Source organism: Chiloscyllium punctatum, chromosome 36 (genome assembly GCF_047496795.1).
Source record: "Chiloscyllium punctatum isolate Juve2018m chromosome 36, sChiPun1.3, whole genome shotgun sequence".
NCBI lineage: Eukaryota > Metazoa > Chordata > Chondrichthyes > Orectolobiformes > Hemiscylliidae > Chiloscyllium > Chiloscyllium punctatum.
The window spans coordinates 12,404,398-12,422,841 of NC_092774.1; the positions used below are offsets into that span (position 1 = coordinate 12,404,398).

General features: G+C 47.0%; 1 protein-coding gene across 1 annotated transcript; it reads left to right on the top strand.

Annotated features, from left to right (window-relative positions):
- LOC140460772 (uncharacterized) lies at positions 1 to 8,690 on the top strand. The gene is made up of 2 exons (XM_072555450.1): positions 1 to 108; positions 7,378 to 8,690. The coding sequence occupies exon 2, from the start codon at positions 7,703 to 7,705 to the stop codon at positions 8,465 to 8,467; it is 765 nt and encodes a 254-aa protein (XP_072411551.1). The 5' UTR covers positions 1 to 108; positions 7,378 to 7,702; the 3' UTR covers positions 8,468 to 8,690.
- The last annotated feature ends 9,754 nt before the right edge of the window (positions 8,691 to 18,444 follow it).

Here is an 18,444-nt window from a genome sequence, read left to right on the forward strand (position 1 = left end):
CTCCCTCTGCGCATCCCCTCATCCTGGGAGGGCCGGGGAGGCGGGGAAGTCTGTTCCCTTGGAGCAACTGGAGTGAATCCAGGGAGGGAGCAGTCTCCACAAACTCAGGTATGTGTCTTAGTTACCCGGGTGAGGAGGGACTGAAGGATAGAGATTGGGAAGGGGGAGGGCTGGATATCTTTTCTGTTTTGATGTTTAAAATGCACCCGATTCCCACCAGTAACTGCAACAGGTACAAGTACAGCACATGCAATATTCCTCATTGCAGCTTCAAGCCGGTTTTGCATCCTCTGTTCTTCCTCCACCTTGGCTCCAGCACATTCAGCTTCCTTCCCTCATTCCCATCCCCCCGCCCTGATGTTCCAAGCTGACCCGCAAAAGTTCCTCCAGTGTCTTTTGTGGGTTTTGAGAACTTTCTCAATCCTTTTAATTGAGTAGATGAGTTGGGAAGTTATGTTGTAGCTGCACCAGACATTGGTTAGGCCACTTTTGGAATGTTGTGTGCAGTTCTGGTCTCTCTGCTAGAGGAAGGATGTTGTGAAACCTGAAAGGATTCAGAAAAGATTGACAAGGATGTTGTCAGGGTTTGAGCTGAACAGGGTTGGGCTGTTTTCCTTGGAGTGCTAGAGGCTGAGGGGTAACCCTACAGATTTCTATAAAATCATGAGGGGCATGGATAGGGTAAAAAGACAAGGTGTTTTCCCTGGGATGGGTGAGTCCAGAACTACAGGTTTAGGGTGAGAGTGGGGGGAAGATTTAAAAGGGACCTTTGGGGCAATTCCTATATTGAGGGCAGTGCATCTAAGGAATGAGCTGCCAGAGGAAGTGGTGGAGGCTGGTACAATTACAACATTTAAAAGGCATCTGGATGTATATATGACTAGGAAGGGTTTTACAGGGATATGGGCCAAGTGTTGGCAAATGGGACCAGATAGATTTAGGATATCTTGCCAACATGGACAAGTTGGACCAAAGGGCCTGTTTCTGTGCTGTACATCTGGTAGACAGTGGTCCTCAGAATTCTGTTCCCATTAAGCTCTCCCTTAACTCAATTGCAAGCGGTCTTGGTGACAGTATGAGATTCTGAAAAGAAAAAGGACCCCATAAAGGGAAGGATTCTGTCCTGGGTCCCTACATGGAGATGGGTATAGTTACTTATGCCGCGTAAGGCCTGCTGTATCCCAGCCAGTGGAACACAAGCTGTTTGTCTATACGGGCAGGAGGTATATGGCCCCTTTGTCTTACACGAGTGGGTGAGACAAGTCTCAAATAGGCAGGAGATGTTATGTAGAACATGAACAATTGCACACCCATAGCTGGTACCATTAAAGCAATTCTCATATGACCCGGCAGTAGAGTTAAAAGACCTCAGCAAACAGGTGGCAGGAGGAAAACCTATCCTTAACCATTTGACTAAAATGTTTAATTTTGAATAATATAACACATTTGCTGCACAATAGAAAATAGGCAGGGAGAGTAAGACAATTAAGAACGTTTGCCTGAACATCAGTGAACCTGTATAAACAGGACACCGAGTGATAACATTCACGGCTGTCCCTTTGTGAAATTAATAACAATGTTTGATTCTGACCTCAAAATGAAACTCGCTATCAATTGACTTCTCCCTTGAATTATTGTCCTTCACTATTATCTGTCTAGTTCAGAACATGCAGTGCTTTTGTTAACTTTTTTGTGTTTGTGACAGTATAGCCTTTGCAAACTTGTGGATAAAGATAGTCTGTTTGTGATAGTACAACAGAGTAGCCTGCCAGGGCTCTTGAAGGGAGAACAATGTCCTACTCTCCTGGGTTATTAGAATCCAGTTAGCCTGGCTTATAGGTATCAGTGTTAGGTTGTACTAATAGCATCACTGTTACATGAAGGGGATGATTAAAATTAAACTAAAACTGTCTGCAAGAGCTTTTTTTAAAATTCCAGACTACCAAAGGTACGATCTCCGGGATGAGCCAAGAGAGGCTTACAAGTTCATAAGGAATTCCTTAGGCCTTCTCAAATCTGTACTTTATCGAGAGTTCTTCATTACTATTACCAACAAAGTGCGGTCCATTGTCCGAGCGAATGCACGCAGGTATACCGAAGCGGGGGAGTCATTTCCTTAAGCAAAATCTTCACCACAGTCTCAGCAGTAGTGTTAGGAGTAGGGTAGGCTTCAATCCACTTAGAAAAGACATCAACAATAAGCGAAACATATTTATAGCACTGACATTTCTGCAACTGAATGAAGTCCAGTTGAAGTGTCTCAAAGGGACCCTCTGCCAAGGGAGTTCTACCCGGAGTACAAGGCAAGCCTTTTCCGGGGTTATGTTCCTGACAAATAAGACACCGGCCGCTAACCCTTTGAGCTCGTTGTTGGAGGCGGGGGACGCCACCAAGCCGTCAGGAGAAAGTCAGTGACCGAACGGGCACCACCGTGAGTTGCATAATGTACACAGTCAATAACCCATAGAGCAAGATCATCAGACATACAAGTTTTACCCACGGGAGGAGTCCAGAGTTGGAATTGTCCTCCTGCCTATCAGAGCCCCCCCCATTGTCTAAATACAGAAGTTGGACCATGAGCTTCTGAAGCTCCTGCTCCTCTCTCTCTCTCTGAATGAAGATTAAGCTTCACCCCAGACCGCAATGCCCTTCCCTTGTCCAACATCTCTGAGTACGGTACTCTCTTTTCTCACCCCCTTTTTCCAGAGTGGTGAAGGGAGGTGATTTGAAATTGGAGAACTCTGTGTTGATCCTCAGGGCTGCAGGCTGCCCGGGCAGAAGGTGGGTTGTTCCTCCAATTTGCAGTGTGCTTTGTTGTGACAATGGAAGAGGCCAAAGATGGTCATATTGGGAAGGGGAATTAAAATGGGTGGTGACTGGGAGGTCCAGTCGGCTTCTGTGGACCCAGCTGCGATGCTCGGTGAACCGTTCCCCAAGTTTATGCTCAGGGTCCCCCATGTCGAGAAGACCACCATTGGCAAACACATGGCAAATGGAGTGCCACAATGTAAAGTTACAGCCTTTACTGTGGGGGGAAAGAAACGCAGAAAGGAGGTGAATTTCCGATGCTGGAGATCAGAGTCGAAAAGTGTGGTGCTGGAAAAGCACAGCTGCTCTGACATCATCCGAGGAGCAGGAGAGTTGATGTTTCGGGCACCAGCCCTTCATCAGGAATGATGTGTGGATGTGCAAAGGGGCCTCAGCGTCCTCCTACACCAGTCACTGCCAGTTGTCAGACAGGTGCAGCAAGCAGTCACCAAGGCAAGTGGTGTATTAGCAAGAGGAATTCAGATCGGAAGTGGGGATGTCTCCCTGCAGTTAGGGGGTCATTGAATATATTCAAGGCTGAGTTCATCTGATTTTTGACCAACAAAGAAGTGGATGTTTGTGGGGGAAGGCAAGGAAATGATTTCAAGACCAGTACAGAATAGTTAGTCAGACAGCACAGAAACAGACCCTTCAGTCCAACGAGTCCATGCTGACTATATTCAGAAACTAAGCTAGTCCCACCTAGATTGGTCCATATCCCTCCGAACCTTTCCTATTCATGTACTTCTCCAAATGTTAAGTTGGAGAACAAAGAGACCTTGGAGTGCAGGTTCATTGTTCCTCGAGATCGGAGTCTCGGGAAGATAGTGAAGAAAGTGTTTGGGATGCTTTCCTTTATTGGTCAGAACATTGAGTAAAGGGGTTGGGAGGTCATGTTGCAGCTGTACAGGACATTGGTGAGACCACTTTTGGAATACTGCATTCAGTTCTGGTCTCCCTGCTAGAGGAAAGATGTTGTGAAACTTTGAAAGGAGTTGGAAAAGATTTACAAGGCTGTTGCCAGGGTTGGAGGGTTTGAGCTACAGGGGGAGGCTGAATAGGCCAGGATATTTTCCCTGGCGCATAAGAGGCTGACGTTTAGCGGGAAGGATAAATTATACAAGAGGGGCGGGTTGCACCTTAATAGGTGGGGGACCAGCATTCTGGCAGGTAGGTTGTCCACTGCAACACAGCTGCATTTAAACTAAATAGTGGGGGGAGGGGACAAACCGGAAGTTTAAGAAGAAAGTTAGAACAAGAGAAGTCAAGAAAGACAACGGAATCAATGGAGCAGAAAACTCAAAAGAAAAGGATCATGCCGTAAGGTCAAGTGAAATAGGGATTGATGGGAAGGGTGAGGGGAGTAACAAATTAAAAATATGAATGCACCAAGCATTAGCAATAAGGTGGAGGAACTTGAGGCTCATTTGGAAATTGGCAGTTATGATGATGTGGGGATAACTGAGATGTGGCTTCAAGTGGATAGAGCCTGGGAAATGAATATTCCAAAGGTATACGTGCTATCGTAAGGACAGACTAACTGGCAGAGGGGGGTGGGGTGGCCCTGTTGGTAAGGAATGATATTCAGTCCCTTGCACGGGGGGACCTAGAATCAGGGGTTGGAGAGTCAGTATGGCTCGAACTGAGAAATTCGAAGGGTAGAAAGACCATAATGGGAGTTATCTACAGGCCCCCAAACAGTAGCCTGGATGTAGTGTGTAAGTTGAATAAGGAGCTGAAATTGGCCTGTCGCAAAGATATTAGTACATTGTTATGGGGGGATTTCAACATGCAGGTAGACTGGGAGAATCAGGATGGTACTGGACCCCAAGAAAGGGAGTTTGTGGAGTGTCTCCGAGATGGATTCTTAGAACAGCTTGTGCTGGAGCCGACCAGATGTTGTGCATCGAACCGGATTTGATCAGGAATCCCGAAGTAAAAGAGGCATTAGGAGGTAGTGACCACAATACAATAAACTTTAATCTGCAGTTTGAAAGGGAGAGGGTAGAATCGGAAGTGACAATATTTCAGTTGAATAAGGGAAACTATGGAGGTACGAGGGAGGAGCTGGCCAATGTTCAATGGTGCAATCCCCTCGCAGGGATGGCAGTGGAGGAACAATGGCAGGTATCTCTGGGTATAATGCAGAAGATGCAGGACCAGTTCATTCCAGAAAGGAAGAAAGATCCTAAGGAGAGGCAGGGGTGGCTGTGGCTGATGAGGGAAGTTAAGGACCATATAAAGACAAAAGGGAAAAAGTATAACATAGCAAAGATGAGTGGGAAATCGGAGGACTGGGAAGCTTGTAAAGAACAACAGAGGATAACTAAAAAGGAAATATGCGAAGAACAAATCAGGTACGAAGGTAAACTGGCCAAAATTGTAAAGGAGGATAGTAAAGGCTTTTTTTAGGTATGTGAAAAGAAAAAAAAATGATTAAGACTAAAATTGGGCCCTTGAAGACAGAAACAAATGAATTTATTGCGAGGAACAAAGAAATGGCAGAAGAGTTGAATTGGTACTTTGCTCGTGTCTTCCCCAGTGAAGACAGATCTAATCTCCCAGATGTAATAGTGGCTGAAGGACCTGAACTGAAGGGAATTTGAATTAGGCAGGAAATGGTGCTGGAGAGACTGTTAGGTCTGAAGGCCAATATGACCCCGGGACCTGATAGTCTGCATCACAGGGTACTGAAGGAGGTGGCTCTAGAAATCGTGGATGCATTGGTGATCATTTTCCAATGTTCTATAAATTCAGGATCAGTTCCTGCAGATTGGAGGGTGGCTAATGTTGTCCCACTTTTTAAGAAAGGAGGGAGAGAGAAAACAGAGGATTATAGTGGTGGGAAAAATGCTGAAGTCAATTATAAAGGACGAAATTATGACATATCTGGATAGCAGTAACAGGATAGGTCAGAGTCAGCATGGATTTATGAAGGGGAAATCATGCTTGACTAATCTTCTGGAATTTTTTGAGGATGTGGACAAGGGAGATCCAGTGGATGTAGTATACCTGGACTTTCAGAAAGCCTTTGATAAAGTCCCACTTAGGAGGTTAGTGAGCAAAATTAGGGCACATGGTATTGAGGGCAAAATACTGACATGGATTAAAAATTGGTTGGCTGACAGGAAACAAAGAGTAGTGATAAACGGCTCCATTTCGGAATGGCAGGCGGTGACCAGTGGGGTACCGCAGGGATCAGTGCTGGGACCGCAGCTTTTTACAATGTACATTAACGATATAGATGAAGGTATTAAAAGTAATATTAGCAAATTTGCTGATGACACAAAGCTGGGTGGCAGGGTGAAATGTGAGGAGGATGTTAGGAGAATACAGGGTGACCTGGATAGGCTCGGTGAGTGGATAGATGCATGGCAGATGCTGTTTAATGTGGATAAATGTGTGGTTATCCATTTTGGTGGCAAGAACAGGAAGGCAGATTGCTACCTAAATGGAGTCAAGTTAGGTAAAGGGGATCTAGGTGTTCTTGTACATCAGTCAATGAAAGTAAGCATGCAGGTACAGCAGGCAGTGAAGAAAGCTAATAGCATGCTGGCCTTCATAACAAGAGGAATTGAGTATAGAAGCAAAGAGGTCCTTCTGCAGCTGTACCTGGTGAGACTGGACCTGGAGTACTGTGTGCAGTTTTGGTCTCCAAATTTTGAGGAAAGACAATCTGGCTATTGAGGGAATGCAAGATAGGTTCACAAAGTCAATTCCCAGAATGGCGGGACTATCTTACGCTGAAAGATTGGAGCGACTGGGCTTGTGTACCCTTGAGTTTGGAAGGCTGAGAGGGGATCTGATTGAGACGTATAAGATTATTAAAGGATTGGACACTCGGGAGGCAGGAAGCATGTTTCTGCTGATGGGGGAGTGCCGAACCAGAGGGCACAGTTTAGATATAAGGGGTAGGCCATTTAGAACAGAGTTGAAGAGAAACTTCTTCACCCAGAGAGTGGTGGGTATATGGAATGCTCTTCCCCAGAGGGCAGTGGAGGCCAAGACTCTGGATACTTTCAAGAAAGAGTTGGATAGTGGGATCAAGGGTTATGGGGATAAGGCAGGAACAGGATACTGATTGTGGATGATCAGCCATGGTGGTGCTGGCTCGAAGGGCAGAATGGCCTACTCATGCACCTATTGTCTATTGTCTGATGAATGTTCATAAGGGGCATGGATTGGGTGAATATCCAAGGTCTTTTCCCCTGGGTATGGGAGTCCAGAACTAGAGGGCATATGTTTGAGCTGAGAGGGGAATGATTTAAAAGGGACCTGAGGGGCAGACCTGCTCACTCTCCGCAGTATCCCAGTGTTGTGAAAGATATTCACTTTCAGGTGGATTTTTCTTGATGTTAGTCTTGACAGTTTTTGCTTTTCTGCCCCTGTAAGATCCTGAATCAGCATCTTCAGGGGAGTTAGTTAGAGCGGAGTGAGAACAGAGGGGGATGGTGCTTTCAATTTTGTGGAATTAGAAAAGAAAAGAATATTCCGCAGTAAGTTGAATTCCTAGTTCTGAATTTCTACCCTGCACTGACAATGATCACTTTTGTAATCTCTTTTTAACAGAGTATTGGACGATCTGAAGACAGAAGTTTCAAAATCAACAGATTGAAGGGCTCTCCATTGTCTGCAGTCCTCACTTTGACATCAATGTCTGACAGTCACTCAATCCATCGGGACGACAACAATTTTCCAACTGTGATTGTGTGAGAAGGAGCAAAGCTTTTTGGTTCCTGTTTGAGGATGTTTTCAGCGTCAGTGGGACTGGATGAGAGACCCCACTGTTGCAGTGCACTGACCGTGGAGCCTGAAACAGTTATACGGCCTGGGAAGGGGAATTCACGATGGGGAGGGGCTCCACACGCAGTTGTGTGTAACTGAAGCTTCGGCCATGGAGAGACCCGAGGAATCCTGCCCCGTGGAGAAACCGTGGAAGTGTGGCGACTGCGGGAAAGGTTTCCATGTCCCGTCTGTCCTGGAGACGCATCGGCGCAGCCACACCGGGGAGAAGCCGTTCTCCTGCTATGTCTGCGGGAAGGCCTTCAGCGATTCCTCCACCCTGCTGAGGCACCAGCGGATTCACACCAGGGAGAGGCCCTTCAGCTGCCCCGAGTGCGGGAAGGCCTTCAGCGATTCCTCTGCCCTGCTGACCCACCGGCGGGTCCACACGGGGGAGAGGCTGTTCAGATGTTCCAAGTGCGGGAAGGCCTTTACCCAGGCCTCTGCCCTGCTGAGGCACCAGTGGGTCCACATGGGGAAGAGGCCGTTCCCCTGCACCGAGTGTGGGAAGGCCTTCAGCAATTCCTCCAACCTGCTGACCCACCGGCGGGTCCACACGGGGGAGAGGCCATTCCCCTGTCCTGTCTGCAGGAAGGCCTTCAGCAGTTCCTCCAACCTGCTGACCCACCAGCGGGTCCACACGGGGGAGAGGCCCTTCAGCTGCCCCAAGTGCAGGAAGACCTTTACCCAGGCCTCCAACCTGCTGAGGCACCAGCAGGTCCACACGGGGGGAGAGGCCCTTCAGCTGCCCCGAGTGTGGGGAGGGGTTCTGTCAGGTGAGCAGCCTGCGGAGGCACGAGCAGCTCCACTAGGGGGAGAGGCCCTTCAGGGGGCCCCTGGTGCAGGAAGGGGTTCACCTGCTCGATTAAGCTGCTGACCCACCAGTGGCTCCACACCGGGGAGAGGCCGTTCACCTACTCTCTCAGTGCAGGAAGGGCTTCACCTGCTCCTCCCAACTGTGGACGCACTGAAGCAGCCACAGCCGAGTGCCATTATCAACTGGACTATCGACCCAGTTTCGGGGCTGCTGGGTTCGAATCCGGCCGCGGCAGATGGCGGAATTGGAATTTGTTCAGAAACTGCAGTTCAGAATCTAACGATGAAACCATTTTTTGTTGGGGGGGGGGAGGGGGTGGGTGGAGCAAAAACCCCTATCTGATTCACTCACATCCTTTTTAGGGGAGGAAACTGCCGTTGTGGGAAAGGATTCACTCAGTCGTTCCAGCTGCATCCTTTACCCAGGCTGGCCTACACGTGACTCCAGACCCACAGCGGTGTGGTTGACTCGACACTGCCCATCCAACTTACTTGGAATACAGGATACGGGTTGAAATTACTGAGTGAGGCAATACTTCCCAAAGGTTAAGGCTGTACCAAGGATCCAATTACAAAGGGACAACTTGGTGGTGACCAATACTAAGGAAAGTGTGGTTGTTGGGGGGAGGTGTGCGCACTTCGGTCTTGAGCTGTTTGAAAAGTAGCTACTTTTTCTCTGCCTTTTTGCTGGGGGGATCTGAAGCTGTAACAAAGTTGGGTTGCAATAAAGGTTACCTGAACTTACTGCCGGGCTCAGACTCTCATTGAAGGCTTTGAGCACCAAGGGGTTTTTTGTTTTAAAGCTGCTCATTTCTTTCAGCCTCCTGCACTGAGTTTCCAATGTCGTGTATCAGATAGAGCAGTGAATGAGGAGCTAGTATCATTAGAAATTGTAAATTTTCCCGAGTGCAGGTACTGCGTCATTTCATCAGCTTTGTAAAGTTTCCTGGCAGCACTGGGACGTTTGGGCTGTGTTCACCAGATGTGGAGGTGCCGGTTTTGGACTGGGATGGATAAAATTTAAAACTCTCAACACCAAGTTTATTTGAAAGCACCAGCTTTTGGAGTGCTGCTCCTTCATTGGGTAGCTGTGGAGCAGGATCGAAAGACGTTACATTTTATAGCAAAAGATCACTGTCATAGATATATTGAACAAACCTAAATTGCTGTTAAGTCTTTCATCTTTTAGAACGGGTTGCAGGTTTCGGTTTGTTCGAATGTAAATCATTGAACATCTTTCAAATCATGTTCTTGAGATGATTTAAGGTTTTTATTTTTTTTAAAAAAGTCACATCTCAGCTCAGACAATGCCTTAAAGGTGTGAGGTTCGAGTCTGTCAGAACCAATCTGATTCAAGGTTGGGATCCTATTTCCCAAGTAGGAATTTATAAAATATTACATGGATTGACTGCTTACAGACTCTGCGCTTTTTTGAGCAAAATTGAATGTATCTGCAAATATAATTCTGCCAATACAAATTCACCTCATAGTTTGTGTGTGTGGGTGTGCGTGCATGTTTGGTAAAGTGTGAGTGTGATGGAGTATAAGTCTGTGAGAGGCTTGGTGTATGTGTGTATGAGACAGGTATGAATGCAAGGGTTTATGTTTTACTAAAACAAGGAAGTGCAGTTAATTGTGGGACCCTGGGTCATCTTGTAAAAGAGAGAGACATAGAGTCATAGAGATATACAGCATGGAAACAGACACTTTGGTCCAATCTATCCACAGCGACCAGATATCCCAACCCAATCTAGTCCCACCTTCCATCACCCGGCCCTTATCTCTCCAAACCTGAGACATGGGGTGAGGCGGGGGTTAGGTACATAGTTCTTTGAAAGTTATATCACTGGTAGACAGTGGTTTAGAGTACTGGGTACAGTTCTGGTGCCCCTGTAATAGGAAGAAGACTATTAGAGAGGGTTTGGTCAAGATTTACCAGGACATTGCCAGGACTGAATATCAAAGAGTTCTTCCTTCACGTCGGGGAGCTCAAAACTAGGGGGCATATTCTTTCAAGGTGAGAGGAGAGAGGTTTAAAAGGAACGCAAGGGGCAACGTTTTGACAGAGGGTGGTTTGTGTGTGGAATGAACTTGCTGAGGAAGTGGTAGATGCAGGTACAATTACAACATTTAAACAACATTCAGATGGGTGCATGAATAGAAAGGTTTAGAGGGATATGGACGAAATGCAGGCAAGTGGGACTGGTTTAGTTTGGGAAACCTGGTCAGCATGGTCGAGTTGGACCGAAGGGTCTGTTTCTGTGCTGTATGCCTCTACGAACCGGAAGCGATCTTATTGAAACCAGTAGAATTCTGAAAGCAGCTTGACAAGATAGATACCGATAAAATTCTCCTTTTTTGGGGGGGGAGAGTCAGAGAATCCCGACAATGTGGAAGCAGGCCATTCGGCCCATCTATTCCACACTGGCATTCTGAAAAGCATCTCACCCATACCCAACCCTTTACTCTGTATTTCCTATGGCTCATCCACCCTAACCTGCACATCCAGGGCACTATGGGTAATTTAGCATAGCCAATCCACCCTAACGTACCACTCCCAAGGCACTATGGGTAATTTAGCATAGCCAATCTACCCTAACGTACCACTCCCAAGGCACTATGGGTAATTTAGCATAGCCAATTTGCCCATCCAGTGCACTATGGGTAATTTAGCATAGCCAATCCACCCTAACCTGCACATCCAGGGCACTATGGGTAATTTAGCATGGCCAATCCACCCTAACCTACCCATCCCAGTGCACTATGGGTAATTTAGCATAGCCAATCCACTCTAACCTGCCCATCCCAGGGCACTATGGGTAATTTAGCACAGCGAATCTACCTTAATTTATAAATTAGATTAGTCCACAAGGGTGAAAAGTACAAGGAATTAAAAACAAACACTGATGGTAAAAATCACAAGCCTAGTGACGGGTGTCTGCCCCCGGGGCCCGCACGGCGCCATTTTCCTAACGGCCGCCCTCCCGCTGCTTCCTCGCTCGAGCGACTTCTCCTCCCAACCGCCTTCGCCCCCGCGTGGCGTCTGCACGTGGGGATGGGCGGGGCCGGGGGGGGGATGGGCGGGGCCGGGGGAGCCTCACCGTCACCAAGCAACAGCGTCACCAATGGACCAACAATCGAAACTGGATCCTCATGTCCCCAAACCTGAAACGATACATGGTGTGTCTGAATGTGCGCCGCATCGTAACAAAAGGTGATGACAGATATTAACTTTCAGGGGGAGGTATCCAAAATGCAGAGAGATGTCAGTCTTGATGTTTTTGCTTTTTCTGCCCCTGTAAGATCCTGAATCAGCACCTTCAGGGGAATTAGAGCGGGGTGAGAACAGAGGGGGAGAGAGAGAGTGGGATGGTGCACTGAGTGTGGAGACTGAAACAGCTATACGGCCTGGGAAGAGGAATTCAAGGTGGGGAGAGGCTCCTCACGCGTTTGTGTGCAGCTGAAGCGTTGGCCGTGGAGAAACTGTGGAAGTGTGGTGACTGTGGGAAAGGCTTCCGTGTCCCGTCTGCCCTGGAGACTCATCGGCGCAGTCACACCGGGGAGAGGCCGTTCCCCTGCACCGACTGCGGGAAGGCCTTCAGACGTTCCTCCCACCTGCTGACCTACCAGCGGATCCACACGGGGGACAGGTCCTTCAGCTGCACTGTGTGCGGGAAGGCCTTCAGCAAGTCCTCCAGCTTGCTGACCCACCAGCGGGTACACACAGGGGAGAGGCCATTTCCTTGCCCTGAGTGTGGGAAGGTCTTTACCCAGGCCCCCAATCTGCTGAGGCACCGATGGGTCCACAGATGGGAGAGGCCCTTCAGCTGCCCTGAATGCGGGAAGGCCTTCACCCGCTCCTCCTACCTGCGGAGCCACCAGCAAGTTCACGTACCATCGCAGGGGGATTGAAGGAATGACAGCCGAGTACCATTATTGACCGGATTATCAAACCAATTCTGGGGATTCCCGGGTTTGAATCCCGCCGCGGCAGCTAGTGGAATTGGAATATGGTCAGAAATCTGGAGTGAAACCGTTGTTGGTGGGGTTGGGGGTGGAAGAAATCCCCATCTGATCCACTCAGCTCCTTTTTAGGGAAGGAAACTGTCGTTGTGGGAGAGGATTCACTCAGACATCCCAGCTGTCTCCTTTACCTAGTCTGGTCGACCTGTGACTCCAGACCCACAGCAGTGCAGCTGACTCTACACTGCCCATCCAACTTACTTGGATACAGGATACAGGTTGACGTTCCTGAGTGAGACAATACTTTTTCTGGGTGAAGGCTCTAGCAAGGATCCAATTACAAAGGGACAACTTGGTGGTGACCAATAATGAAGAAAGTGAGGGGTTGGAGGGAGTGTTGTTTTTTTAAAAAATTGCTACTTTTTCTATGCCTTTCTGTTGCGAGATTCTGAAGCTGTAACAAAGTTGGGTCACAATAAAGATTACCTGAACTTCACACCAAGCTCAGACTCTCAATGAGAGCTTTGAACTCAACAGTTTTTGTTTTAAAACTGCTCATTTCTTGCAGGCGAAAGTGAAAACTGCTGATGCTGGAGATCAGAGTCAAGATTAGTGTGGTGCTGGCAAAGTCCAGCAGGTCAGGCAACGTTGATTTTCCTGCTCCTCGGATGCTGCCTGACCTGCTGTGCTGATTTCTGACAGTCTCCTGTACTATGTTTCCAATGTTGTGTATCGGTTGCAGCAGTGAATGAGTAGCCAGTATTGTTTGAAATTGTGAATTTTTCAGGAGTGCAGGTACTCCATCATCCCATTGTCATTGTCCAGTTTCCTGGCAGCACTGGGAGGTGTGGGCTGTGTCCATTGGAAACGATGTGGAGGTGCTGGTGTTGGACTGGGGTGGATAAAGTTACAAATCACACAACACCAGGTTATAGTCCAACAGGCTTATTTGTAAGCATTAGCTTTCGGAGTGGTGCCCCTTCATCAGGTAGCTGTGAAGCAGGGTCATTAGACACAGAATTTATAGCAAAAGATCACACTGTCATGCAACAGACAGGACATATTGAACAAATCTAGATTGCAGATTAGTTTTTCATCTTTTACCATGGGTTGCAGGTTTCAGTTCAGTAAACCCCAGAACAATTCACCTTCTTGAGATGATGTAAGGTTTTATAAAAATAGGTGACATCTCAGCTCAGATACTGCACAAAAGTGTCTGTGTCCCAATCTTGAATCAGACTGGTTCTATTAATCAAAGTAGGAATTTATAGAATATTACATGGATTGACGGCCTGCGGTTTGTGTGCTTTTTGAGCAAAATTGAATATATCTGCAAATATAATTCTGCAAATGCAAATTCACCCCATTGACTTATGTGTGATTGTATCTGCACAAGTGTGTGTGTGTGCGTGCTAATGAAGTGTGTGTGAGATGGTGTGAGTGTTAGGGTGTGTGTGTCTGAGAGAGCAACATGTAAAGGCAAGGGGTTGCATGTTGCTAAAACAAGGAAGGGCAGGACTTGTACAGTAGGGTCCTGCATCATGTTGTAGAACAGATTCATTGGGGGGGGGGGCGTGGAGGGGTTCTGGGACGTAAAGTTAAAAATCTCTCAACACCAGGTTATTGTCCAACTGGTTTATTTGGAAACACAAGCTTTTGGAGCACTGCTCCTTCATGGGATGTTTGTGGAACAGGATCATAAGACACAACCACCTGATGAAGGAGCAGTACTCCAAAAGCTAATGCTTGCAAATGAGCCTGTTGGAGTATCAGCTGGTGTGGTGTGAATTTTAACTTCATCCACCCCAGTCCAACACCAGCATCTCCAAGTCGGGGACATAGTTCTTTGGAAGTTGCATCATTGGTGGACAGGGTGGTGAAAGAGGCATTTAGCACACTCTCCTTCATTGTTCACACCGTTCAGTGCAGGAGTTGGGACATCACGTTGAGGTTGGACAGGATATTGGTGAGACCATGTGTAGAGTACTGAGTACACTTCTGGTCGCCCTATCGACGACCACAAGTTGTCGGGTGACCTTATTTCGATTTATAAACTCATGGGGCGTGTAGGAAAGGTAAATATTACGTGGGGGGGGGGGGGGGGGGGGGGAATGATGCATCTCCCCTGTTTTCCTTCTCTTGACATTCAGACACTTCAATCCTGTCAGTAACAGCCTCATCGCCAGAGAGCAGACTGCGCGTGCTCCTCACTGCACACAAGGCACACGCCTCGCGACTTTCTTTTGGGGGGCCAATCAGAAGCCGTGGAGGACCGGAAGGTGACTGGTCCTCCTGCCAATCAGAGCCTTCCTATGGTCTGAATGCAGAAGCTGCTGCTCTGTGTCTCTGAATGGAGATTGAGTTTGCTCCAGACTCCCTTCTTACTTCTGCTAATCTAATCATTTTACCACATCTGTCTGTGGCGTGCAACCCTCCCCCAACGATAGCTGGGTCTTATTACTTTTGCTGGCCCAACGCAGATTCTTATTTGGTTATCTTGTTCATACTAACTCCCTTTGTGCGTGGTAAAAACAATGACTGCAGATGCTGGAAACCAGATTCTGGATTATTGGTGCTGGAAGAGCACAGCAGTTCAGGCAGCATCCAAGTAGCTTCAAAATCGACATTTCGGGCAAAAGCCCTTCATCCAGAATCTCTATGTGTGTGATCATTGCTACTGTCATCTCAATACATCTGCTTCTACCAGTCGACCACCCCCCTTTTCAGTGAGTTATTTCTTGGAATATACCCTCATGATTCTGCCTTGCGATTTTTGCAGAAGCAAGATGCAGCTACTTGTAACTGCTTGCAAGCATATCTAGCTTAACATATTCCCCCCCCCAGCACGGACGAGTTGGGCCGGAAGGTCTGTTTCTGTGCCGTAATACTGGAATTGTCTTCGGTGTGGTTGGACTTTCAGAGCAGCTTTCCAAGATGTTGTGCCCTTACTGGGAGCAAAAGAATTTACAATGAAGTCTTTAGTTTGTGAGACAGCAACCGAGTGAGTACATCTGAGAGTTGGTGGAAAGTGGAAATTCATTGCACTGTGGGGATAAAGTCCTACCCTATCCAGTCATTTCTGCTGGTGGATGAGACCAGGCCTCGAGCTTTGGGGGAGTAGATTTAGGACAGAAATGAGGAGGAACTGCTTTTCCCAAAGAGCAGTCAATCGATGGAATTCTCTGCCCAATGAAGCAGTAGCAGCATCTTCATTAAGTATATTCAAAACACAGTTGGATGGGTACTTGCATGGTATGGGACTTAAGGGTAGTTGGGACAATGCAGTGAGGAGGATCTCAGACGACGGTTATATCAGCCATGATCATAATGAATGGTGGAGCAGGTTCGATGGGCCAAATGGCCAACTCTTACTTCTTTTACTATGAAACTATTACCCTGCATTTCCCATGGCTAACCCACCTAATCTACACATATCTGGATATTATGGGCAATTTAGCATGGCCAATCAGCAATGTAGTGATGTGGAAAATGAACATCCGAGAATGATAGAAAGGGACAAGGAGAGTAAATGTACCAGCAATCAAAACTGGATTCTGAAGATCACAAAAACTTGAAACTAAAAATGATGTTTCTGAATGTGTGGTGTATTGTAACAAAATTGACTGCACATATTGAAGAGAATAATTGTGATCCGAGACTCCTGACAGAGGCATGGCTTCAGGATGACAAGGATTGGATCCTGAATATCGAGGTGGTAGTCAAATGGGAAGCGAGGTGAAGGTAGAGGCTTGGCGCTGCTCATCAAAGCACTAATCACAGGGAAGTTTGGTGTCAGCTTGGATTCAGGTCCTGATTTCTCTATCCTCTGATGTCCCTGTTCCCACAGAGTAAGATATTGGTCTGTTCTCTGCTCTGCTGGATTTCTGCTGAAGCCTAGACCCCCCCCCCCCCCCCACACCTTCTGGAACAATAAAACGTTCAGTCAATCAAGACCCAAGCCACAATCTCCCAGCCTGTCAACCATCCAGACACAGAGTGTAGTCCTAGCCAGGAATCAAACAAGAAAAACAGAACAAAATTAGAAATAAATAAATGCTCGTGCTTAATGTTTGTTCATGAGGAAGTAAACCAGAAATAGGGCTCTCCCAGGATTCTTATAGTGCCCCTCTTGAGGCATTCTCTCACCCTAACATCTAACTATTCATACCCAGCTATGATTTACAACAATATTTACACCAGCAGAAATAAAGCATCTGTTATAAGTAGACATCGCGATATACAGCACGAAATAGACTTTTCTCTGTCTCATTCACACACATATACATCCATGGGGGTGAATTTGTATTTGCAGATACATTCGATTTTTCTCAAAAAATGCACAATATACAGGCAGTCAATCCATGTAATATTTTGTAAATTCCACTTTGGAAATAGAACCAGTCTGATTGTGATACAGACAGACTCGGACCTCACACCTTTAATGCATTGTCAGAGCTGAGATGTCACCTTTTCTTATAAAACTTTGAGTTATCTCAAGAAAATGTCTCTCAGGAACTTCCGGGATTTACAAATGAATGATACGAGCAGCCCATACTAAAAGATGAAAGACTTAACAATCCAGGATTTTTCAACATATGATTTCAGTGCACAGTAATGTTTTTCCATCCATTCTGTGCCTTATGATTTTATTCTCCACAATTACCTGATGAAGGAGCCACGCTCCAAGTGCTAGTCATAGAGATGTACAGCATGGAAACAAACCCTTCGGTCCAACCCGCCCACGCCGACCAGATATCCCAACCCAATCTAATCCCACCTGCCAGTACCCGGCCCATATCCCTCCAAACCCTTCCTATTCATATACCCATCCAAATGCCTCTTAAACGTTGCAATTGTACCCACCTCCACCACTTCCTCTGGCAGTTCATTCCATACATGCATAACCCTCTGCATGAAAAGTTGTCCCTTAGGCTCCTTTTACGTATTTCCCTTCTCACCTTAAACCTATGCCTTCTAGTTTTTGACTCCCACAGCCTGGGGGGAAAAGACCTAGGCTATTTGCCCTATCTATGCCCCTCACAATTTTATAAACCTCTCTAAGGTCACCCCTCAGGCTCTGATGCTCCAGGGTAAAATAAATGCCCCAGCCCCCCTCTCAGTCTGTTCCAAAGTCAGCTCACTGGGACACATACACTCATTCTGTGTAACCAGTTAAAGCTCAGTTCACTGGTATGTTCCTCTCCGAATGCTCCTCTGCTCACACTGATGTCCAGTACCTTTTGAAGCAGGTCAAATGGATTTCTCTTTCCAGACTCAACCCCCCCCCCCCCCCCAACGATATTGAGTGACCCTGTCAGATCTTGTTACGGAATTTCTTCCAAGATTTCTGTCTGCAGATCTTCCCCTTCTGATACCCTGTTAGCAAAGTTGAAACAAGTCATCACTGTCTGTACCGAATAGAAATTCTGATTATATTGTATGTGTCTGTGTGTTTAAAGGACTAACCCAGCAACATACAAACGGTATTATTGATTTAAAATACACAGGAGACGTGAGGAGGGAGGTGTCAGGACCTGGCACACTCTGAACCCTAACAGGGTGTTTCAAAATGAAGGGGATGGCCATAGAGCTGTACAGCACAGAAACAGTCCATCCCGTCCATGCTGACGACATATCTAAAATTAATCTATCCTATTTACCAGCACTTGGCCCATATTCCTCTAAAGGATGTGGAAGGCTCCTTTAGGGCCTTGGATAGAGGTGAGGGAGGAGGTGTGGGTACAGATTTTACAGTTTCTGCAGTGGCAGGGGAAAGTGCCAGAATGGTAGGGTGGGTCGTAGGGGGCTGTGGACCTGACCAGGTAGTCACGAAGGGAACGGTCTTTCCGGATTCCTGATGAAGGGCTTCTGACCGAAATGTCGATTTCGCTGCTCGTTGGATGCTGCCTGAACTGCTGTGCTCTTCCAGAACCACTAATCCAGAATCTGGTTTCCAGCATCTGCAGTTATTGTTTTTACCCCATATTCCTCTCAACCCTACCTATTCACATACCCATCCAGCTGCCTTTTAAAAATTGTATTTGTGCCAACTTCCACCACTTCCTCTAGCAGCTC